The sequence below is a fragment of the Scyliorhinus canicula genome, chromosome 10 (genome assembly GCF_902713615.1).
Source record: "Scyliorhinus canicula chromosome 10, sScyCan1.1, whole genome shotgun sequence".
NCBI lineage: Eukaryota > Metazoa > Chordata > Chondrichthyes > Carcharhiniformes > Scyliorhinidae > Scyliorhinus > Scyliorhinus canicula.
In genome coordinates this window covers 64,675,511-64,695,386 of record NC_052155.1, presented here as the reverse complement: position 1 = coordinate 64,695,386, position 19,876 = coordinate 64,675,511, and the positions used below count along the sequence as shown (strand labels likewise).

The following is a 19,876-nucleotide window of genomic DNA, read 5'->3' as shown; positions in this document are numbered from 1 at the left end:
CACAAGTGAACCGTGCCATCGGGAACTCGGCCCATCGGGGGAGCATTGGGGGAGGGCCTTCAGCTGATGCTCCAACGCCATTCCAAAGGCGTGTGGCATGCGACACGATGCCGCCATTTCAGAGAGGGTGGAGGATACAAAACCGGTGTCTCCCCGATTTGGGCGTCAAAAGGGATTCTCCAGCCAAACGTCAATTACAAAACCAGCATCGGGAATGGTGAATAATAATAATGTCATAAGTACGCTTCAATGAAGTTACTGTGAAAAGGCCCCTTGTCGCCACATTCCGGCGCCTGTTCGGGGAGGCCGGTACGGGAATTGAACCCGTGCTGCTGGTATTGTTCTGCATTGCAAGCCAGCTATTTAGCCCACTGTGCTAAACCAGCCTGATTTATAAGAAATTAAACTGAGATGACCCCTACAAGATTCCCACGTACTATTCAAAGAGAACACTGCTCTTGGTGTCCTGGCCAATATTGCTTCTTCAACTGGAATCACTTTTAGATCAGCTGGTTGCTCATCTCATTTGCCGTTTATGTGGTCTAATTCTGGACAAATTTGCCACTATGTTTACTTGCAAAGTAATAATGGAGTTTAAAAGTAAATAATGGGATGCATTTGTTTGAAAATATACCAATGAATGCAACTTTACTTCTCTATTGCTAACCTATTTATCTATTAAACATCAGTCTTTGGATGCACTCTGCCCCCGCCACACCTGATTTGGAATATAATTAAAACTACTCAGATTTAAAGACTCCTCATTGCTGATATGCCATTGGATCTACAGTGTTTTCCACAACCACTTAATCTGGGCTAGATCCAACATTAATACAATGGTGTTAGCCAAATTCTTTTCCAACATCTTAACTTACATTTCCTCTTTTTCTTTTCTGTAACTTTTAAATTTAAATCTCAATTATGGTCACTATATTTAAATTTTTTGCTCACCTCCAGGTTGCTTACTTGTCCTGCTTCATTACCCCAAAGCAATTCCAGCAGTTCATCCTTCATTGTAGGGCTTTTCTTTATTATTACAAATCTATTCCCACAAACATCTCTAAATTACCTACAAATAACATGGTCAATTTGGGGTCTACAACTTAGTTCTTTTTTGTTCTCATTGAAGTGTGGAACATGAAATTTGGAGACTGTTTACCTTCTTGTGGTACCAACTATCAGCATTAGCATACCTTCTTGAGGTACCAACTATCAGTATTAGCATGACTTTAACAACAGAAAGCACCCATTCGCCCCATTGTATCAGCTGGCTCTTTGCTTCAGCAATCCAAAATTAGTCCCACCATCTAATTTTTACACTGTAACTTTGTTTACAATCATTAACCTTATTTACTTATAAAGGTGGCAATAGTTTTTGCTTTAAATCATGCCCTGTGGCTAACATTCCACACTGCAAGAATCTTTGTAATTAATAAGATCACACTTGCTTCTTTCACTTTCCCCAAAATACATTATAACAACACTATTTAGATTCCAACATTTTACACAGGCTGAAGCCAGGTATCCAATGATGCAATCTACCCACTACTCTAATTCCCCAACTTTATTTCTATTGCTTTATGCATGAATAGCTCTCTACCAATTATAACATCACTTCTAACTGCTTTGAGATGTTACAACAAGTATAGACCTAGTATACTCTTCCCCTTCTCTCCTTATTCCAAACTTTTCAGTTAGCTCAATTAATAATTATAAATATGGGATAGATTTTTGCTAGTCAAGGGTATTAAAGGACATGGGAGCTAAAATGGGTGGGTGGCATTAGGAATACAGATCCGTCGTAATCTCTTTAAATGACATACTGGATCACAAGAGTTGAATGGCCACCTCCTCTTCCTATGTTATCAACTAAACTGTAGGGCAGTGTTTTTCAAAATTTTTTTCCAGGGACCCATTTTTACCAACTGGTGAACCTTCGGGACCCAACCTGGCCGACCTTCGCCACCAACGCCGGCCGATCTTTGTGGCCCACGCTGGCCGACCTTTGCGACCCATGCCAGTCGACCTTCGCGGCCTACACCAGCCGACCTGCGCGACCCACCATTTTCTCTTACCTTGTTTGCTGCTGACAAAAATGAGCAAACGGTTTTGGGTTCCTTTGGCCCTCATACACGCTCCTCCAATGGAACCGGTTAGATAAAGGTGACGCTTTCCGGTGACGGAAAGTATGGAGTCTCCATCTATCCAAAGTTCTGCATTTTTCGCCTGTAAAATTTTATCAAATAAAACCCCCCCCCGAACTTGTAAAAAAATAAAAATAAAATGAATAAAATAAATAAAAAAACAAAATAAAATGAATAAAATAAATAAAAAAACAAAATAAAATGAATAACACCCCCCACAAACTTTTAAAAAAAAGCTGCGACCTTCCAAAAGAAGCCATAGTTTTGCACATGTGCAACGATGATCTGGCACTATGCGCAGTGCGGCCGCATTTTTTTTTTTTTTTACACGTTCGCGACGATTTTGAAGGCCGCTTGCAGTTGGCATTATTAACAGCCGGCTGCCCTCCACAACCCTCCCGACACCCGCCCGCAAACCACCCGCGGGTCGCGCCCCCGAGTTTGACAATGCCTGCTGTACGGCAAGTCTTTCCATCCACCCACAGTAATTAATGTTAAATTGTGTCAGGGTGTAGAATCATGCAGCCATAAGAAAATATTGGACAGGTTGGGGTTGTTGTTCTTCTTGTAACAGTGGAGATGTAGAGGAAATTTGAGATATGTAAAATTGCAAGGAGCCTGGATCGAGTGGGTGGGAGGAGCCTATTGACTCAGCACAGTGGTTAGCACTGGTGCTTCACAGTGGCAGGGTCCCAGGTTCAATTATTTATGGCAGTCTTTATTCTTGTCACAAATAGGCTTACATTAACACTGCAATGAAGTTACTGAGAAAATCCCCGAATCACCACTCTTCAGCACCTGTTCGGGTCACTGAGGAAGAATTGTGAATGTCCAATTCACCTAACAGCACGTCTTTCGGGACTCGTAGGAGAAAACCAGAGCACCGGGAGGAAACCCACGCAGACATGGGGAGAACGTGCAGACTCCACACAGACAGTGACCCAAGCTGGGAATCGAACCTGGGACCCTAGCCCTGTGAAGCGACAGTGCTATCCACTGTGCTACTATGGGCAGAAACCCCAAAATCATTTAATACATAACCTACAGGGTTAGGGACCAAACACTGCAAAGTGGGATTAGGTTGGCTGGCTAGATGTATTCGACCAGCACAGACAAGTGGCCCATTTCCGTACTGTAAGCTTTATATGATCTTATGACTTTGTTCCAGTCATAATATACGCACAAGTATATGATGGTGCATAGACAGACACTGACTGACACACTGAAAGACCAATCAACACACAGAAGACATCAGCCAATCACCAGACAGGACACGGCCACTATAAAGCCAGAGGGCACTAGTTTTCCCGCTCTCTCGGGATGCAGCCAGAGCCCGTTATCAGCAACACAAACATCTACCATGTGCTAGCACTGTAGTCTGGTCAGGTTAGGCTCAGGTCTCCAGTCAACCCACAGTGCAATATGTTTAACAGCTCATAGTTAAATAAAGTAGAGTTGTACTTCTACAAGTGTTGGTAGCCTGTCTCTCTCACTGCTCTGGTAAACGCAGTCCTCGCAGATCCAGCATACCCAACACATCATGGTACCAGTACGTGATGTTAGAGTTTGATGGATCTACCCTAAGATAATCTGCCTTCGGCCAACGATCAGCCATCCAGTAGTATGGACAGCGTCCGCCCTCCCCCGCCGCTCCGCTCACCGGCAACCTCGGTGCCAACTGGAAGATTTTTAAACAGAAGTTTCAACTGCATCTCGAAGCCACCGACCTGGAAGTTGCCTCAGATGGCAGGAAGATTGCTCTCTTTCTCTCCACGGCCGGGAACCACGCCATCCATATTTTTAACTCCCTGACGTTCGGTGAAGGTGAGGACAAATCCAAGTTCAAGACAGTCCTGCTCAAATTTGACAGTCACTGTGACATCGAAGTCAACAAAAGTTTTGAACGCTGCGTCTTTCAACAGCGTCTGCAAGGTAAGGATGAACCTTTTCAATCTTTCTAACCCATCTTCGCATCCTCGCACAATCCTGCAATTATGGCTCCACCTCCGATTCAATGATCCGCGACCAGATCGTTTTTGGTGTGCACTCGGAGCCCCTACGCCAGCAGCTCCTCAAAGCGAAACAGCTCACCCTCGCTATAGCCATCGAAACCTGCGTTCTGCATGAGCACGCCACTAACCAATACTTGCACATTCAAGCGGCAGAGACGGCGCGGCAAGGCTCCCACGATGCGGAGCGGGTGCAGGCCGTAAAACAGCTCCCGGGCCTGAGCCTGGATGAGGGCAACCATTTTGCACGCTTTTCCTGGGCTCCCGTGCATGCGCGCAACGACCGAGGGGACGGCGAGGTCGAAGACCGAACTGTGCAGGTGCACTGGGCGTTCTGACATCACGACATGCAACAACTGTGGCTCCTCCCACTGAAAGCGGCAATGTCCCGCAAAAACTCGACGCTGTCTCCAGTGTGGCAAGCTTGGCCACTACGCAGCCCTGCTCAAACACCTGCCTCCCATCGCTCCCACCAGCAGCACAGGGACATCCGAACCGTACAATAACCGGTCACAGATTCCGACATGGTTCCAGACCCTGACACCGAGGATCTCAAATCCCCATTCCGGGTGGGCATCATCACCAAGCACAAGGTGCTTCAAAAGAAAAAGGCCAAGCCCTTCCCAGTGATGAGCATTGATCCAGACGATGAGTGGTGTGCCACCCTTACGGTCAACAAATTTCGCATCCGATTCAGGCTGGACACCGGCGCTTCAGCCAACCTCATTGCTTGGTCTGACGTGGACAGCCTCAACGTTAAGCCGACCATCCTTCCATCCACCTGCCAGCTTCTCGACTACAATGGCAATGCCATTGCTGCCAGCTGCTCATGCCAGCTTGTGGTGTCACACCGTTCCTTAAAGGCAACCCTGCCCTTTGAGATTGTAGAGTCTACCAAAGCTTCCCTGCTTGGTGCTCATGCGTGCAAGATCCTAAACCTCGTCCAAAGGGTTCACTCCATGTCACCCGCTGAGGCTTCAGTATCGCTGGACGCCGACTTTCAGACACAACTGAAGAACATCATTACTCGATACCACAGCGTCTTCGAGGGCATGGGCACACTCGCATACACGTACAAAATTATTTTAAAACCAAATGCCACGCCTGTGGTTCATGCACCCCGTTGGGTGCCGGCGCCTCTCAAGGACCGCCTCAAGCAGCAGCTGCAGGACCTCCAGGACCAGGGCGTCATATCTAAAGTAACAGAACCAACCGACTGGGTCAGCTCCATGGTGTGTGTTAAGAAACCATCGGGAGAACTACGCATTTGCATCGACCCCCAAAGATTTGAACCGTCACATCATGAGGGAACACTACCCTATCCCAAAGCGCAAAGAACTCGCCTGCGAGATGGCTCACGCCAAATTTTTCACAAAGCTGGATGCCTCCAAGGGGTTCTGGCAGATACAACTTGACGCATCCAGTCGGAAGCTCTGCACCTTTAACACCCCATTTGTCTGGTATTGTTACAACCGGATGCCGTTTGGCATCATCTCAGCCTCGGAGGTGTTCCACCGAATAATGGAGCAAGTGATGGAGGGCACCCCGCAGGAACACGTTGATCGCCTCCAACGCGTCTTCTAGAGAATCCACGAGCATGGCTTCCGCCTCAACAGAGCCAAATGCTCCTTTGGTCAACCAGAATTTGTCGCCCACCACAGAGACTGAATTTATGAACTGACTACATTCATGGACTGATTGTTTCGTTCGCTCGTTTGTACATAGTTATTTAGATCCTGTGTTTTGTTACATACAATGTATCTGCACTAGACACCTTCCCGTGTAAATATGTTAGAATTTTTGTAGTCATGTAAATATGCTCACATGCTCTCCACATAGTCAGGCACATTCACATACCTCACTATTTATTGCCACTTACACATTTTTTTCAAAAAGGTGGAGATGTCATAATATACACACACAAGTATATGATGCTGCATAGACAGACACTGACTGACACACTGAAAGACCAATCAACACACAGAACACAGGAGCCAATCACCAGACAGGACACAGCCACTATAAAGTCAGGGGCACTAGTTTTCCCGTGCTCTCAGGATGCAGCCTCTGAGATAACCAGAGCGGATGATCAGCAACACCAACATCCACCATGCGCTAGCAGGATAGTCTGGTCAGGTTAGCCTCAGGTCTCCAGTCAACCTAACATAGTGTCAACCCATTGTGCAAATATTTTTAACAGCTCATAGTTAAATAAAATAGAGTTGTACTTCTACAAGTGTTGGTAGCCTGTCTCTCTCACTGCTCTGGTAAATGCAGTCCTCGCAGACCCAGCATACCCAACACATCACTGCCCAGCCAATCACACGACTTTCAGAACCTGGCCCATCTTCATTCCGACCAAACACACATCTCACTGTTTTCATGCAGGACCCAGCTACACGTATGGATCAACAGATCTCCCAGTGGAGTCTCACCCGCCTGGTGTTCCCCACGGACAACTGCTGGGACCACAAGTTCCCATTAATTGATGCAACAAGATAAATGCAGGCAACATGCCCGTTACTCTGGGCCAGCTCATGCAACAACCAGCCACCAGTCAGAGGCCTAAACAAATATATAAATAACATGGAAAGAGACCATAAATAAATCTAGGTTGTGCCTACCTCCAGCCGAGGATGTTGGCACTAACGACCACATCACCGACGCAACATTAACCGTTCTCCACGGCCCGCCTCATCAGAGAACCCCACGTGACCACTCAGGTGGGGGCGTGGCATAGGACACCACGTGACCCCCGGGTGGGAGGTGCCGCGTGACCCCAACGTGACCTCCCAGTGGCAAACAGAGCAACGCGGCGGCACCACGTGACTGTCAAGACTGTGGGCGGGGCGACATGTTGGAGGAGGCGGGACTGTCCGTCCGTTGGGCTTATTAATAAAGTTTCCGTCAATTTGAATCCGCTTTGCAGAAGGAATGGCTGTTTTTGAGGTTGTGAAGTTCTCGGGATTGTGGAGCAGATTTGCTATAACATCGACTCGGTTTAGTAGACACGAGCGGGTGAGATGCCGCTAGGGACGGATTTTAAGACATATTTTAAGCCCCTCGATTGCGAACTTGGAAAAGGTGGTGTAAAGTCTGAAAAATGGCTCATTTCACAATCCCCTCGATAAAAGATTTAATTCTTCACTCAAAAAAGAAACCGAGTGTTGCAAACGTATAGCCGGTCAGGAAGCATCAGTCTTAAGAGAAACCGAGTTAGTATTGCAGGCCGTTAAGTTTTTCATCAATGCATTAGAGATGTAACTGGTGTGAAGCAGCTACGCACAGACAGCGTGCATTTATAAAGCACCTTAGACGACCGTTGTAGTCAGAATGGTTCCAACACAAGGCCTGATGTATGTGTGCTGGCTCCCTGAAGTAGCAATTCACCTCGTGCCCCAGATTCTCCAAAGCCCTATTTCCTTTTCTTATAATAATCGCGCGTTTATTCTTGATTGAACTTGCCTCCAACACAATCTCAGGCAGTGCATTCCAGACCTTAACTACTGATTGTGAATGAGTTTCTTCTGTCTCCTTTGTTTCTTTTGTCAATTACCTTGATTCTGTGCCCTGGTTCTCAATCTTTCCACCAACGGGAATAGTTTCTGCCTATCCACTCTGTCCAGACTCCTTGTGAGCTTGAATATCTATCAAATCTCTCAATATTCTATTCTGAGGAAAACAGTCTTAACTTCGCCAATCTAGGTGTCTAAAGTTCCTCATCCTTTGATTTATTCTCATGAATCTCCCAGCCTTTATGCCCTCCCTCCAGTAAGGTGTCCAGGACTGGATGCAAAACTCATGATGATAATCTTGCAATGAAGTTACTATGAAAATCCCCTACTCGCCACATTCCGGTGCCTGTTTGGGTACACAAAGGGAGAACTCACAATGTCCAAATTACCTAACAGCACGTCTTTTGGGACTTGTGGGAGGAAATGGGAGCCCCCGGAAGGAAACCCATGCAGAAACGAAGAACGTGCAGACTCTGCACAGACAGTAACCCAAGCTGGGACCCTGGCACTGTGAAGCAACTGTGCTAGGCACTGAATCAACAGCATTAACCACTGTACTATGTTGAGGCTGACCCAGCGTTTTATACAAGTTTAAAATACAACATACATATGAATTAGAAGCAGGAGAAGACCATTTGGCCTCTTGAGCCTGCTCTGCCATTCAATAAGATCATAGCTGATCTAACTATGACCTCAGCTCCACATTCTGCCTGCCACCATAACCTCCTTGCTCTTGTGCTCTATGCTTCTATTGCTAAAGCACAGGATGCCATATGCTTCATTAACCATGCTCTCAACCTGCCCTGCCATCTTCAATGACTTATACACATACTCGGGTCCCTTTACTCCTGCACCCTCTTTAGAATTCTACCCTTTATTTTGTTATTTTGATCTAAATAAATCACTTCATAATTCTTTGCGTCAAATTTTATCTGCCAGTTGTTTGCCCTTTCCACCAACCTTTTTATGTCCATTTGAACTTCTATACTATTTCCCCCATAGTTCACAATACTTCCAAGTTTTGTATTGTCCTCAAATTTTGAAGTTGGGTCCTGTACACCAATGATTATGTCATAGGGGTTCGCCCCTGTCCACACTCTAGCTCTGGCTTTGTAACTCTGATGGATAAAAAATATATATATATCAAGTGGGACATGTACAAGACGGACAGGTTACATCTTAATAGGACTCGCACTGATTTACTCGCAGGAAGATTTAGTAATTCTGTTTGTTGGGGTTGATTTAAGCTAACTTGTCAGGGCGATGCAACCTGAAGTGTGGCCTAAATTGAAAGGAAGTAATGTTGGTAAGAGGATGTAGTAATGGGACAAGAAGACAGGTGAAACAAAGCAAAACATTGGGTATTAATTGGAAAGGGAATGGTGTGAAAAAGACAAATTTAAGGACGCTGTACCTGAATGCACACAGGATTCGTAACAAAGTAAATGATCTAACAGCACAAATAGAGGTAAATGGATATGATATGAGGATCTCAATTTGGAAGAGCAAGTTATTAGAAAGGCTAATGGAATTTAGCCTTTGTCGCAAGAGGATTTGAGTACAGGAGTAGTAAGATCTTGCTTCAATTATAAATTATACACCTGGAATACTGTGTGCAATTTTGGTTCCCCTACTTCAGAAAGGAGATTATTGCCATAAAGGGAGTACAACAAATGTTCACCAGATTTGTTCCGGGGATGGCGGGACTGTTTTATGAAGAGAGATTGAGCAAACTGGGCCTGTATGCTCTGGAGTTTGAAGAATGAGAGGTGATCTTGTTGAAACCTACAAAATACATCAAGGAATAGACAATAGATGCAGGTAAGATGTTTCCCTTGGTTGGGGAGTCTAGAATTCAGGGACACGATTTCAAAAATAAGTGGGATGCCACTTAGACTGAGATGAGAAATTTCTTTATACGGAGGCTAGTGAATCTTTGGGATTCTCTACCCCAGAGTATTGTGGAAGCTCAGTCATTGTGTTTGTTTAAAGCAGTGGTTGTTAGATTTTGATTGACAATAATGTAGTGGGTTGTGGGTGTAAAGGCATTGAAGTGTCCAATCACCCATGATCGTAATAAATGGCGGAGCAGGCTTGATGGGCTGAATGGTCTACTCCTGTTCTTATATTCCTAGGGAGAGCAGGGTCCTTACACTAACCCCTGAGAAACTCCACTATAAAAGTTCCTCCCGGCCAAAACAACAACCATCAACCATTACTTTCTGTTTCCTGTCACTCGGCCAATTTCATGTCCATGTTTCTAATGTTACTTTAATTGCATGAACTCTAACTTTGCTCACGAGTCCTGTCCAGCGTTTTGGAAGTCCATGTACACCACATCAACAGCGTCATCAACCATCTCTTATCTCATTTAAAAACCTCAATCAAGTTAGTCAACTACAATTTTCCCATAAGTTCATGTTGACTTTCCTTAATTGACCATGCCCAAGTGCATAATTACGTCCTGAATTATCATTTCTTGGAAACTTTGAAACTATCAAGGTTAAACTGGCTAGCCTGTAGTTACAGGGCTTATCTTTACATGATTTTTTGAACAAGGGTAAAATATTTGCAATGCCTGAATCAAAAGAAAATTGGAGAATTCTGGCTAGTGCCTTGGCAATTTCCACTTGCTTTCCTGAGTATTGTTGGATACATCTTATCCATTCCTGGTGTACTATTATCTTTATAGACAGCCTATCCAATACCATCCCCTTATTAATTTTAATATCTTCAGATCTCTGAACTATCTCATCTTTCATCAGCATCTTCTTTGGCAAAGACAAATGTAAAATATTTCTTTGATACCTCAGCTATGCACCCTATCTCCATCTGCAAACCTCGTTTTTTTTAATCCCTAATGGACCCCGCTTCTCCTTTTACTGTATTTTTACTATATATTTGCCAATATAAGCATGGTTCTTCTCACACCATCTTTGCTTCTGTTATTTGTTTTATCAATTCCCCTCTGAATCTTGTATTGTCCTGCGTTTTACTGCCAATTCACTATTTTCAAGTGCCATCACTTTTATAATGTGGAAAACCTGGTGACTGAATGCAGATTAGAGCCCACTAACAACAGTGAAATAAATAACCAGATAATCTATTTGATTGGTTTTCAGTTTTACTCATTAGTCACTGGCTCCATATTGGTTCAGAACATGGTGTCATCTTTGACCTCGAGGTGAACGCCTGACCACGTTTGTGCCATTACTTTGACTGCCTATTTCCACTTCTGTAACATTGCCTGACTTTGCTTTGCTCAGCTCATCTATCAACTGACACCCTTTTCATGCCGATGTTATCTCTGGCCCTGACTATTCCAACCCATTCCTGGCTGGCCTCCCACATTCTTTCCTCCATAAATTTGAGATCATCCAAAATTCTGCTGCCAATGTCCAAGGTGACAAGCCCTCTTCCCCTATCAGCTCTATGCCTCCCAACAAATATTTCCCTCTGGTCAAGCAATATCTTAATTTTAAAATTCTGGGGTGGGATTCTCTGATCCTGAGGGTAAGTGTTGACTCGGTCGTATACGCCGTCGCGTTTCATGACGGCGTCAACATGCCCCCAGGAGGAGCGATTCTGACCCCTACAGGGGGCCAGCATGGCACTAGAGTGATCCGCGCCGTTCCAGCTTCCGACCCCAGCATCAGATGGGCGCCGCGGGTCTGCGCATGCGCATTGCAACCATCGCCAATGCGCGCATGTGAAGTGCGACCGGCACGATTGCGCGCATGCGCGGTGGCTCCCTTCTCCGCGCTGGCCCTGATGCAGCATGGCATAGGGCTACAGGGGCTGATGCAGAGCAAAACAGGCCCCCAGCCCCAGAGGCCGGCGCCCCGATTGCGGGCCAGGCACAGCAGAGTGTCTCCCCCCCCCCCCCCCCCCCCCACCAGGCTGTCCCCGGATGGATGCACGCCAAGGTCCTGCCGGGTAAGACCACGTGTGGACGGCGCCGTCTGGACTCGGATTTTTGACAAGCCCTCTTCCCCTATCAACTCTATGCCTCCCAACAAATATTTCCCTCTGGTCAAGCCAATGGCGCCGGTTCTTCACTCTCCGGAGAATCGGCGGACCGGCATCGGGGCGGCGTTGTGCGATTCACGCCTGGCCCGCCGATTCTCCAGCCCAGCGTGGGTGAAGAGAACCCCTCCCCTCATCCTTGCTTCAAAGCCTTCCATAGTTTTTCCCCACCCTATCTCTGTAATCTCTTCCAACTTCAAAACCGTCTGAGATATCTGCTCATCAATGGTATGCAGAATAGGTGGAATGGCTCTGCTAAACTGCCCCTTAGTGTCCAAAGGGAAGGTGGGGTGCTCTTTCGGAGGGTTGGTGCAGACCCGATGGGCCGAATGTCCTCCTGCAGTGTAGGGATTCTGTGATCTCATTGTCTCTTGATCATCCCTGATTTTAATCACTCCACTATTGGTGGCTATGCCTTCAGTTGCTTAGGAGCAGGGTTCATGCAATTCTCTCCCTGTGCCTCTGCCCCTCTTCTGCCTTGTTTTCCTCCTTAAGGCTCTCGTAAAACTTACCTTCTTGATCTAGTTGTTGGCCATCTGATGTAATATCTATGTGACTTGATGTCATATTTTGTTTTATGATGCTCATATGGAGCACCTTGGAACGTTTTGTTCCATTAGAAGTGCTATATAAATGTAAGTTGTTAATTCAGAGGTAAATGTTAGCCAGGCACTGGGGAAAACTCCCCAGCTCTTTTAGTGTACTGACATGGCATTGTTTATTTGCACCCAAGAAAGTTAACTTGACTTAAAACACTTCTGATAGTAAAGCACTCCCTCCGTTTTCACAATCGAGTGTCAGTTAAGTCTTCTTCCATTATTATAGCAGTGATAAAGTTGGCAAATGTCCAGCAGGCCAGCCAGCATAGTGTTTTCCCCTCACATCTTGTCATCAGCTTCTTAATCCCGTGCTCTGGCCTCTTGATCCTTTCACTGAGTACTGCTGAGAGATTGGGCCAAATCAGTTTCTCTGCTTCCTCTTTGTTCCCTCACACTAACTTTAACTTCCTCCAAAAGATCTCTTGGGCTAATTGACATATGTTTTTCAACAGATGCCTGTCCTGCTGGGTGTTTCCAGCTTATCTGCCCTTTAGAGTATCTCTAGTATTTTGCTTTTTGTTCATATCGATAATGCCAGCTTTTGCCAAGGATAAAGCTGAGTTTATGGTGGTTAGAGATAAGGACAAGGTTCTGGCTTGTTTCACAAATGATATAAGGTTATTTTTGACCAACTGTCAACTTTAAGGAAATATAAATAATACAATTAGAAATATTAACATCCATTCTAAGCCCATTTATACACAATTTTGTTAAAAGAATGACTGACATCAATAAATGAGTGATTTTTGAGTGGTTTTGATTTGTTACTGGTGAAAGCATAGCATTGTTTCACAGCTATATTTGTGAATTTTCACAAAGCTGATAAAATATCTGAGGAACAACAGTGATCAGAATGAGTGAAGAAGAGGCACAAGCGTATTTTGAAACTTGACTCGGTCATTCCCTTGGAATTACATAAGATAAAGCTGCTCCTTTCAAACCTGAGAACTTCCAAGGAAAGATAAATAGGCCAACAGCCTTTTATGTTCTTTCATGGGATGTGAGTGTCATTCCGAGGCCAGCATTTGTTGCTCATTCTGAATCACCTTGAGAAGGCTTATTGAACCACTGTAGTTCATGTGTTGTAGGTGCATGAACTGCAGTGTTACTGTTAGAAAGGGAGTTCCAGGATTTTGACCAGCGACAGTGATGGGACAAAGATATAATTCCAAACATAAGATCCTGAGGGGACTTGACAGGATTGAAGCTGAAAAGATGTTTCCCCATGTGGGAGAGACTAGAACTAGGGGATAGAACTTAAACTTAAGGGGTCTCCCATCTAAGTTGGAGATAAGAGAATTGGTTTCTCAGGTATTCTTAGATCTTGCACATCTCTTCTTCAAAGAGCAGTGGATGCAAGGGCAATGAATATATTTACGGCAGAGCTATATATACTTGACTAACAAGGACGTCAAAGGTTATCGGGTAAGGACTACGGAGTTCAGACCAACCATGATCTTATTGAATGGCAAAGCAGGCTCGAGGGACCAAATGGCCCACTCCTGCTCCCAATTTGTATGTTTATATGTAAGTCGGGATGGCATGTTGCTTGGAGGGTAACAGGTATGTGGTAATGTTACAATGCGTCTGCTTCCCCTTGTCCTGCTGCATGATAGAGGTTGGAGGCTTGGCAAGTTGCTGCAGTCCACCTTGTATCTGGCAAAAGAAGCAAAACCAATAGGAGATGTTAAGGTTTGGCTTGCAATGCCTGAGATTGTGATAGAGGCAAGTTCTATTGAAGCATTCAAAAGGGAATAAGGCTGTTATCTGAAAAGGAAAAATGTGCAGGGTTACAGGGAGAAGATGGGAGAACAGCGCTAAGTTAATTGCTCATTCGAGAGTCAGTGTCCAACATAATGGGCCGAATAGTTTCCTGCACTGTAACAATATAGTACTCACTGCTGCCACTACATCAGTGGTGGAGGGAGCAATGTCAAAGTGGTGGAGGGAGCAATGTCAAAAGTGGTGGAGGGGGTGCCTATCAAGCGGACTGTTTTGTCATGATTGGTGTCAAGCTCTTTAGTGTTGTTGTTGGAGCTGCACCCATCCATGCAAGTGGATGTGGCTAGTTCTGGATCATAGGTCTTTCGTGCTACTACCGGGATGTTGTTGCGGCCCATAGCCTTTGTTGTCTCCAGTGTCTTCAGCATTTCTTGATACAATATAGTGTGAGTCAAAAAGACTGGCATCTGTAATGCTGGGAACCTCAGGAGGAGACTTCTGGCGGAAGATTGTCACAAATGATTCAGTCTTGTCTTTTGCACTGAGGTTCTGGGCTCACCCATCATTGAAGATGGCAATACTTGTGGAACCTTCTCTTCCAGTTAGTTGTTTAATTGTCCACCACCATTCAGGACTGGATTTGGCAGGAGGAAGGACTTGCATGTTTTCTTATCCCAAGCATACTGCAAAGATCAAGATCAAACGACACTTCCTTCTCCTTCACTCTGCTCTTCCTCTACTGGTATACTAGTGACGTGCCTTAATTTTTTAAATTGGTAATATAAGATACTGTTGACTTGAGATAGTTGTTGATAGCATTCTATTTTTCCGCAGTTTTTCAATCAAGGAACAAAGGTGCTGTACCAAAGTTATGGCTCTGCTCAAGCTGTGAGGCTCCCTCAAATGCAAACACTGATGCTGCCTGCTGGAACTTTTAAGGGTAAAGTAGCCTTTATCACTGGTGGAGGTACTGGACTTGGGAAAGGAATGACAACTGCCTTGTCCTCTTTGGGTGCTGAATGTGTTATTGCGAGTAGGTGAGTAGATGAGCTTGTACAAATGAAAGTTTTCCTTTAATTTTGTGTAAATATTGCAGTCACAGCTACCTTTTCCCAGTTATCCACTTAAGGTAAATAAAAATCAATCAATCAAGGTTTGTGCATGTTATTACAATACACTTCTGAACTATCTGATAACTTGAAACGATGGGTGGAATTTAATGCCTTCTCTAAAGTCAGTTTGGATGTAGGCAGAGCAGTTAATCAGGCATGAGGGTGCTGGGTGGGGGTTGCCTTCCCATCTCTGTCCTCATTATGTCCAGGATACTAAGGTTCATAGATGGCCTTTCAGCCTGCCACCACATGCTCTCTTAAGGGGCTCATACTGCCATGCTAACACTGGTGGGGAACATGCCATCTGGGAAACCTGAGAAAAAAGCACCCATCCTAGTTTGTTTGGATCTCTTGGGGGTGGGGTAGGTGGAGGAAAGGATATATCACTCGTGGTGAGATCTGCTGGCAGGACCAGGCATTTGAAAGAGGTGGGGATGGGGAGCTGTTGACCACCCCTCTTGACATTAACTTACACCCCTCCTAGGGCAGCACGGTGGCCTAGTGGTTAGCACAACCGCCTCACGGCGCTGAGGTCCCAGGTTCGATCCCGGCTCTGGGTCACTGTCCGTGTGGAGTTTGCACGTTCTCCTCGTGTCTGCGTGGGTTTCGCCCCCACAACCCAAAAATGTGCAGAGTAGGTGGATTGGCCACGCTAAATTGCCCCTTAATTGGAAAAAATTATTGGCTAATCTAAATTTTAAAAAAAAGAAAGAAAAAAAAACTTACACCCCTCCTCTCTCTCTCCCCCCCCCCCCCCCCCCCCCCCCCCCCCCCGGTCTTACCATTGACACCTACCCCAACTTTGCAGTTGAATTAACCACTTTGCAATTGTTAGAACTAAGGGTTTAGGTTCAGAGGAAAAGGATTTAAGGAGGTAGTTGGTGAACATAGAACATACAGTGCAGAAGGAGGCCATTTACCCCATCGAGTCTGCACCGACCCACATAAACCCTCACTTCCACCCTCTCCCCGTAACCCAATAACCCCTCCTAACCTTTTCTTGGTCACAAAGGGCAATTTATCATGGCTAATCCACCCAACCTGCATGTCTTTGGACTGTGGGAGGAAACCGGAGCACCCGGAGGAAACCCACGCAGACATGGGGCGAACGTGCAGACTCCGCACAGACAGTGACTCAGCAGGGAATCGAACCTTGGACCCTAGCGCTGTGAAGCCACAGTGCTATCCACTTGTGTTACCGTGCTGCCCACTTGTGCTACCGTGCTGCCCACCAAGACAACTAGTGATCATGAAATGAGTTTGGGATTATCTTTTCCTCCCAGAGTGATCTGAGAAACTGGACAATTTTGAAAAGGAGAGTAGGACATTTGGTGTGGTCAAGAAAGATCTGACAGTCAGAGATAATGCTTGTATGCCAGCTATACTTAAGACTGTGATCTCTGAACCTAAAGAAGCGGTGAAGGGGTGAAACAGGAATTATCCCCAAATGAGAGATGGTGTATATTATGCGCAGCACCAAATAAAGAAGTATGACTGAGTATTCAATTGATGGTTAAAGTTGTTAAAAGTTTAGACCTTTGCATAGAATGTAAGAGACTCCATTAAAATAAGATTGTTCTATAACTGCAAATTAATCACAATTGCTTACATTAAAATATCTGTCTTCCAGAAAGCTGGATGTTTTGAAAAAGACAGCAGAAGAAATCTCATTGCAAACTGGAAACCAGGTACATGGTTGTAGTTTGAGTTTAAAAGTAACCTAAACTAATGATTGAATTTAGTGTGTATGCACCTGTGACTGTCCCCATAAGACTGCACATGGTTTTGTCTGGCAGCTTTCAAAAAATTCTAGCCTCAGGAGATTGGGTAATACATCAAATCAATCTAAATGTTGCCTATCATTTGTGTTTATCAAGTTGAATGATGATACAGGAGAATTATGTTTTGTACCTCTAAAATCACTATGAAATTCCTTTAATTTTTACAACATGATTAAAATTTTGGGTTCTGAAGAAAGTCACATTGGACACCAAATATTCACAGATGCTGTCAAACCTGCTGAGTTTTTCCAGCACTTCCAGTTTTATTTTGTAATGCTTTTACACTGGGCAAAGATCTTAAATTATATTTTTTAAATATTGACAATATGTAGTTTTTGAGTAAAGCCACTGATGCACTGACAGTAAGTTTGATTGTTAGTCAACGGTATTTTAGCTCTGCATATTATCGTAATTGTTTTGCCACTTCATTTTTTCATTTGAGCGCTAACATGTCATAAAATGTGTTACATGGAGTCATTGGGCGCAATTCTCCCATAAATTTTATCTTGGGCTAGTTTGGCAGGGTGTTTTCCGCTGGCTTTTTTGGTGAGATCCAGACCTGGATTCACCCGTACTTAGTCTTTTTTTGTGGCTCTGGGGAGTTTCTCCCTGGTCTAGCTCACACTGCAGTGGGGAGCTGAACACGCCAGAGAGACCGACTCCTCCGAGATCGGGGTGCCGTTTTGAAAGGGTACCTGATCACTAAGTGAGCTTGTGGGTCCCTCATACCCCACACACAGACAATGCCCCCCTCCCCTCTACATAGACATAGGCAACCCCCCCCCCCCCCCCCGCCTAGTGAGCATACCCCACTAAGAGGTCACTTTGGGCCCCTCAATATTTCAGGCCCCCACAACACCCCTTTCAGCAACCCCCCTTTCAGGACCGCTCCTTCACCCTCCAAACCTTTCTGAAACCTCATACCTCTCCACCCCCCCCCCCCACCCTTCGTACCCCGCCCTTCGTACCCCGCCCTTCGTACCCCGCCCTTCGTACCCCGCCCTTCGTACCCCGCCCTTCGTACCCCGCCCTTCGTACCCCGCCCCACGTACCCCGCCCCACGTACCCCGCCCCACGTACCCCGCCCCACGTACCCCGCCCCACGTACCCCGCCCCACGTACCCCGCCCCACGTACCCCGCCCCACGTACCCCGCCCCACGTACCCCGCCCCTCGTACCCCGCCCCTCGTACCCCGCCCCTCGTACCCCGCCCCTCGTACCCCGCCCCTCGTACCCCGCCCCTCGTACCCCGCCCCTCGTACCCCGCCCCTCGTACCCCGCCCCTCGTACCCCGCCCCTCGTACCCCGCCCCTCGTACCCCGCCCCTCGTACCCCGCCCCTCGTACCCCGCCCCTCGTACCCCGCCCCTCGTACCCCGCCCCTCGTACCCCGCCCCTCGTACCCCGCCCCTCGTTCCCCGCCCCTCGTTCCCCGCCCCTCGTTCCCCGCCCCTCGTTCCCCGCCCCTCGTACCCCACCCCTCGTACCCCACCCCTCGTATCTCCCTTCACCCCACCCCTTCATGGGGCCCCTCAGATCCTGACCCGTGGCAGTGCCAACCTGGCAATGGGGTGACAAAATCATGCCCAAAATGTTTTACAATTCATTAGATGCACAACTACAGACTTTCAATATAATATTCATTTTTTATTGAACCATTTTTTGTATGATTACTGGAACAAAAGCCTAAGTGACTTTATTGCAGTTTTAAGAAGTAGACACCACTATTAGAGGTAATGTACTCATATGCTGAGTGACATTTTCACTGTTAATACAAGCTAAGTATTCTTGTGCTAAATGAAGTGTAGTATAGGAACCAATCCACCCTACATGCTTTGATTTTCATTGTCTAGAAATCTACTTGTATCAACATCTGCCACTGTGAAATGAGCATCAGTTAGAGAAAAGACTCTCGTATGAGATGAAACTGGTTATTGAATTCAAATCAAAGTCTTGTTGTTTGGATGCTTCACAAATTGGCTCTTCTATAATTAGCTTCAATTTCATGCTGTCCAGTCCTTTCCAACTGTTGTTCTGATTAGTCACTAACAAATGAAGATTTTAAGCAACAACAGAAAATGCTGAAAATAGGTCATTCAGCATTTGAAAATGATTCATATCTAGTGATGACATAAGCTGCATGTGTAAAAAATGGATTTATGATTTTCCTGAAAATAACAGACTATAGTGACACTATCCTGCTTATCGGCGTAACTTAAGGATTTTGAATGCTGGTACTTTCCTCATTGCTAAACTGTGGTGGTATCAGAATTTTAACACAAAGACAATTTTATGCATTATTTCTCTCATTTTCTCTGCTTCCCTTTCTGGCTATGGTTAATTTAACTCATACGTAGCACCAAGGTGTTGATATAGTTCTCTCTTTTTCACAAGTACATTATTTAAAAATAAATAATTGTATCTGCATGCAGAAATAATACAGGAGTGAAATTTCCTTCAGTTCTCATTGTATCATGTGACTTGGGAGTCTGCTAACTTTCCCACCTATCCTGTTGCAGGAGTGACGTTTTTTACTGCAAGTGTCATTTTACTGAAGTGCCAGGAAAAGCTCAGTTCCAAGTATTCAAATGTTAAAGCTCAATCCTTTATATAAAGCATGGAGTTGAACTATACTATTTGCCACACCTGACCCAGATCAGCATTTAATTCCACGTTATCAAATAGCTCTAATCATATTTATAGTTCAAAATAAAAATTAAAATACATTTATCAGTTGTGTGTGTTTGTGGGGAATGTGGAGGTAAAACTGGCAATTTATAGGCATTTGCCAGCTTTGACAAAGAGTTACCAGAAACAGTAGCTCTTTTCTCTCTCCACAGATGCTGTCAGACTTGCTGAGATTGTCCAGTATTTTCTGTTTTTGTTGTATTCAGGCATTGTTGAATAAGTTGCTTGTGGATGCCACACTTGCTGTTTCCATGTAACTTGAACAGAAAGGAAAGTTGGTT

At 45.4% G+C, this 19,876-nt stretch overlaps 2 protein-coding genes across 8 annotated transcripts in view; one reads left to right on the top strand and one right to left on the bottom strand.

The window, feature by feature from the left end:
- The window catches only part of nbn (nibrin), a 98,479-nt gene extending 91,558 nt beyond the window's left edge, over positions 1-6,921 (bottom strand). For 4 of the 6 annotated variants that reach the window (XM_038809085.1, XM_038809088.1, XM_038809087.1 and 1 more), the window contains exon 1: positions 6,778-6,921. In XM_038809085.1, coding sequence (XP_038665013.1) covers positions 6,778-6,811 — 34 coding nt within the window. In that variant the 5' untranslated portion in view covers positions 6,812-6,921. The remainder of the gene's footprint in view (positions 1-6,777) is intronic. The other 2 variants (XM_038809086.1, XM_038809092.1) reach the window with 2 other exon arrangements.
- Positions 6,922-7,037: 116 nt separating this feature from the next.
- Positions 7,038-19,876, top strand: part of decr1 (2,4-dienoyl CoA reductase 1, mitochondrial) — a 35,451-nt gene continuing 22,612 nt past the window's right edge. Inside the window, exons 1-3 of one of the 2 annotated variants that reach the window (XM_038809083.1) lie at positions 7,038-7,171; positions 14,850-15,052; positions 16,758-16,815. In XM_038809083.1, coding sequence (XP_038665011.1) covers positions 7,088-7,171; positions 14,850-15,052; positions 16,758-16,815 — 345 coding nt within the window. In that variant the 5' untranslated portion in view covers positions 7,038-7,087. The remainder of the gene's footprint in view (positions 7,172-14,849; positions 15,053-16,757; positions 16,816-19,876) is intronic. The other variant, XM_038809084.1, reaches the window with a different exon arrangement.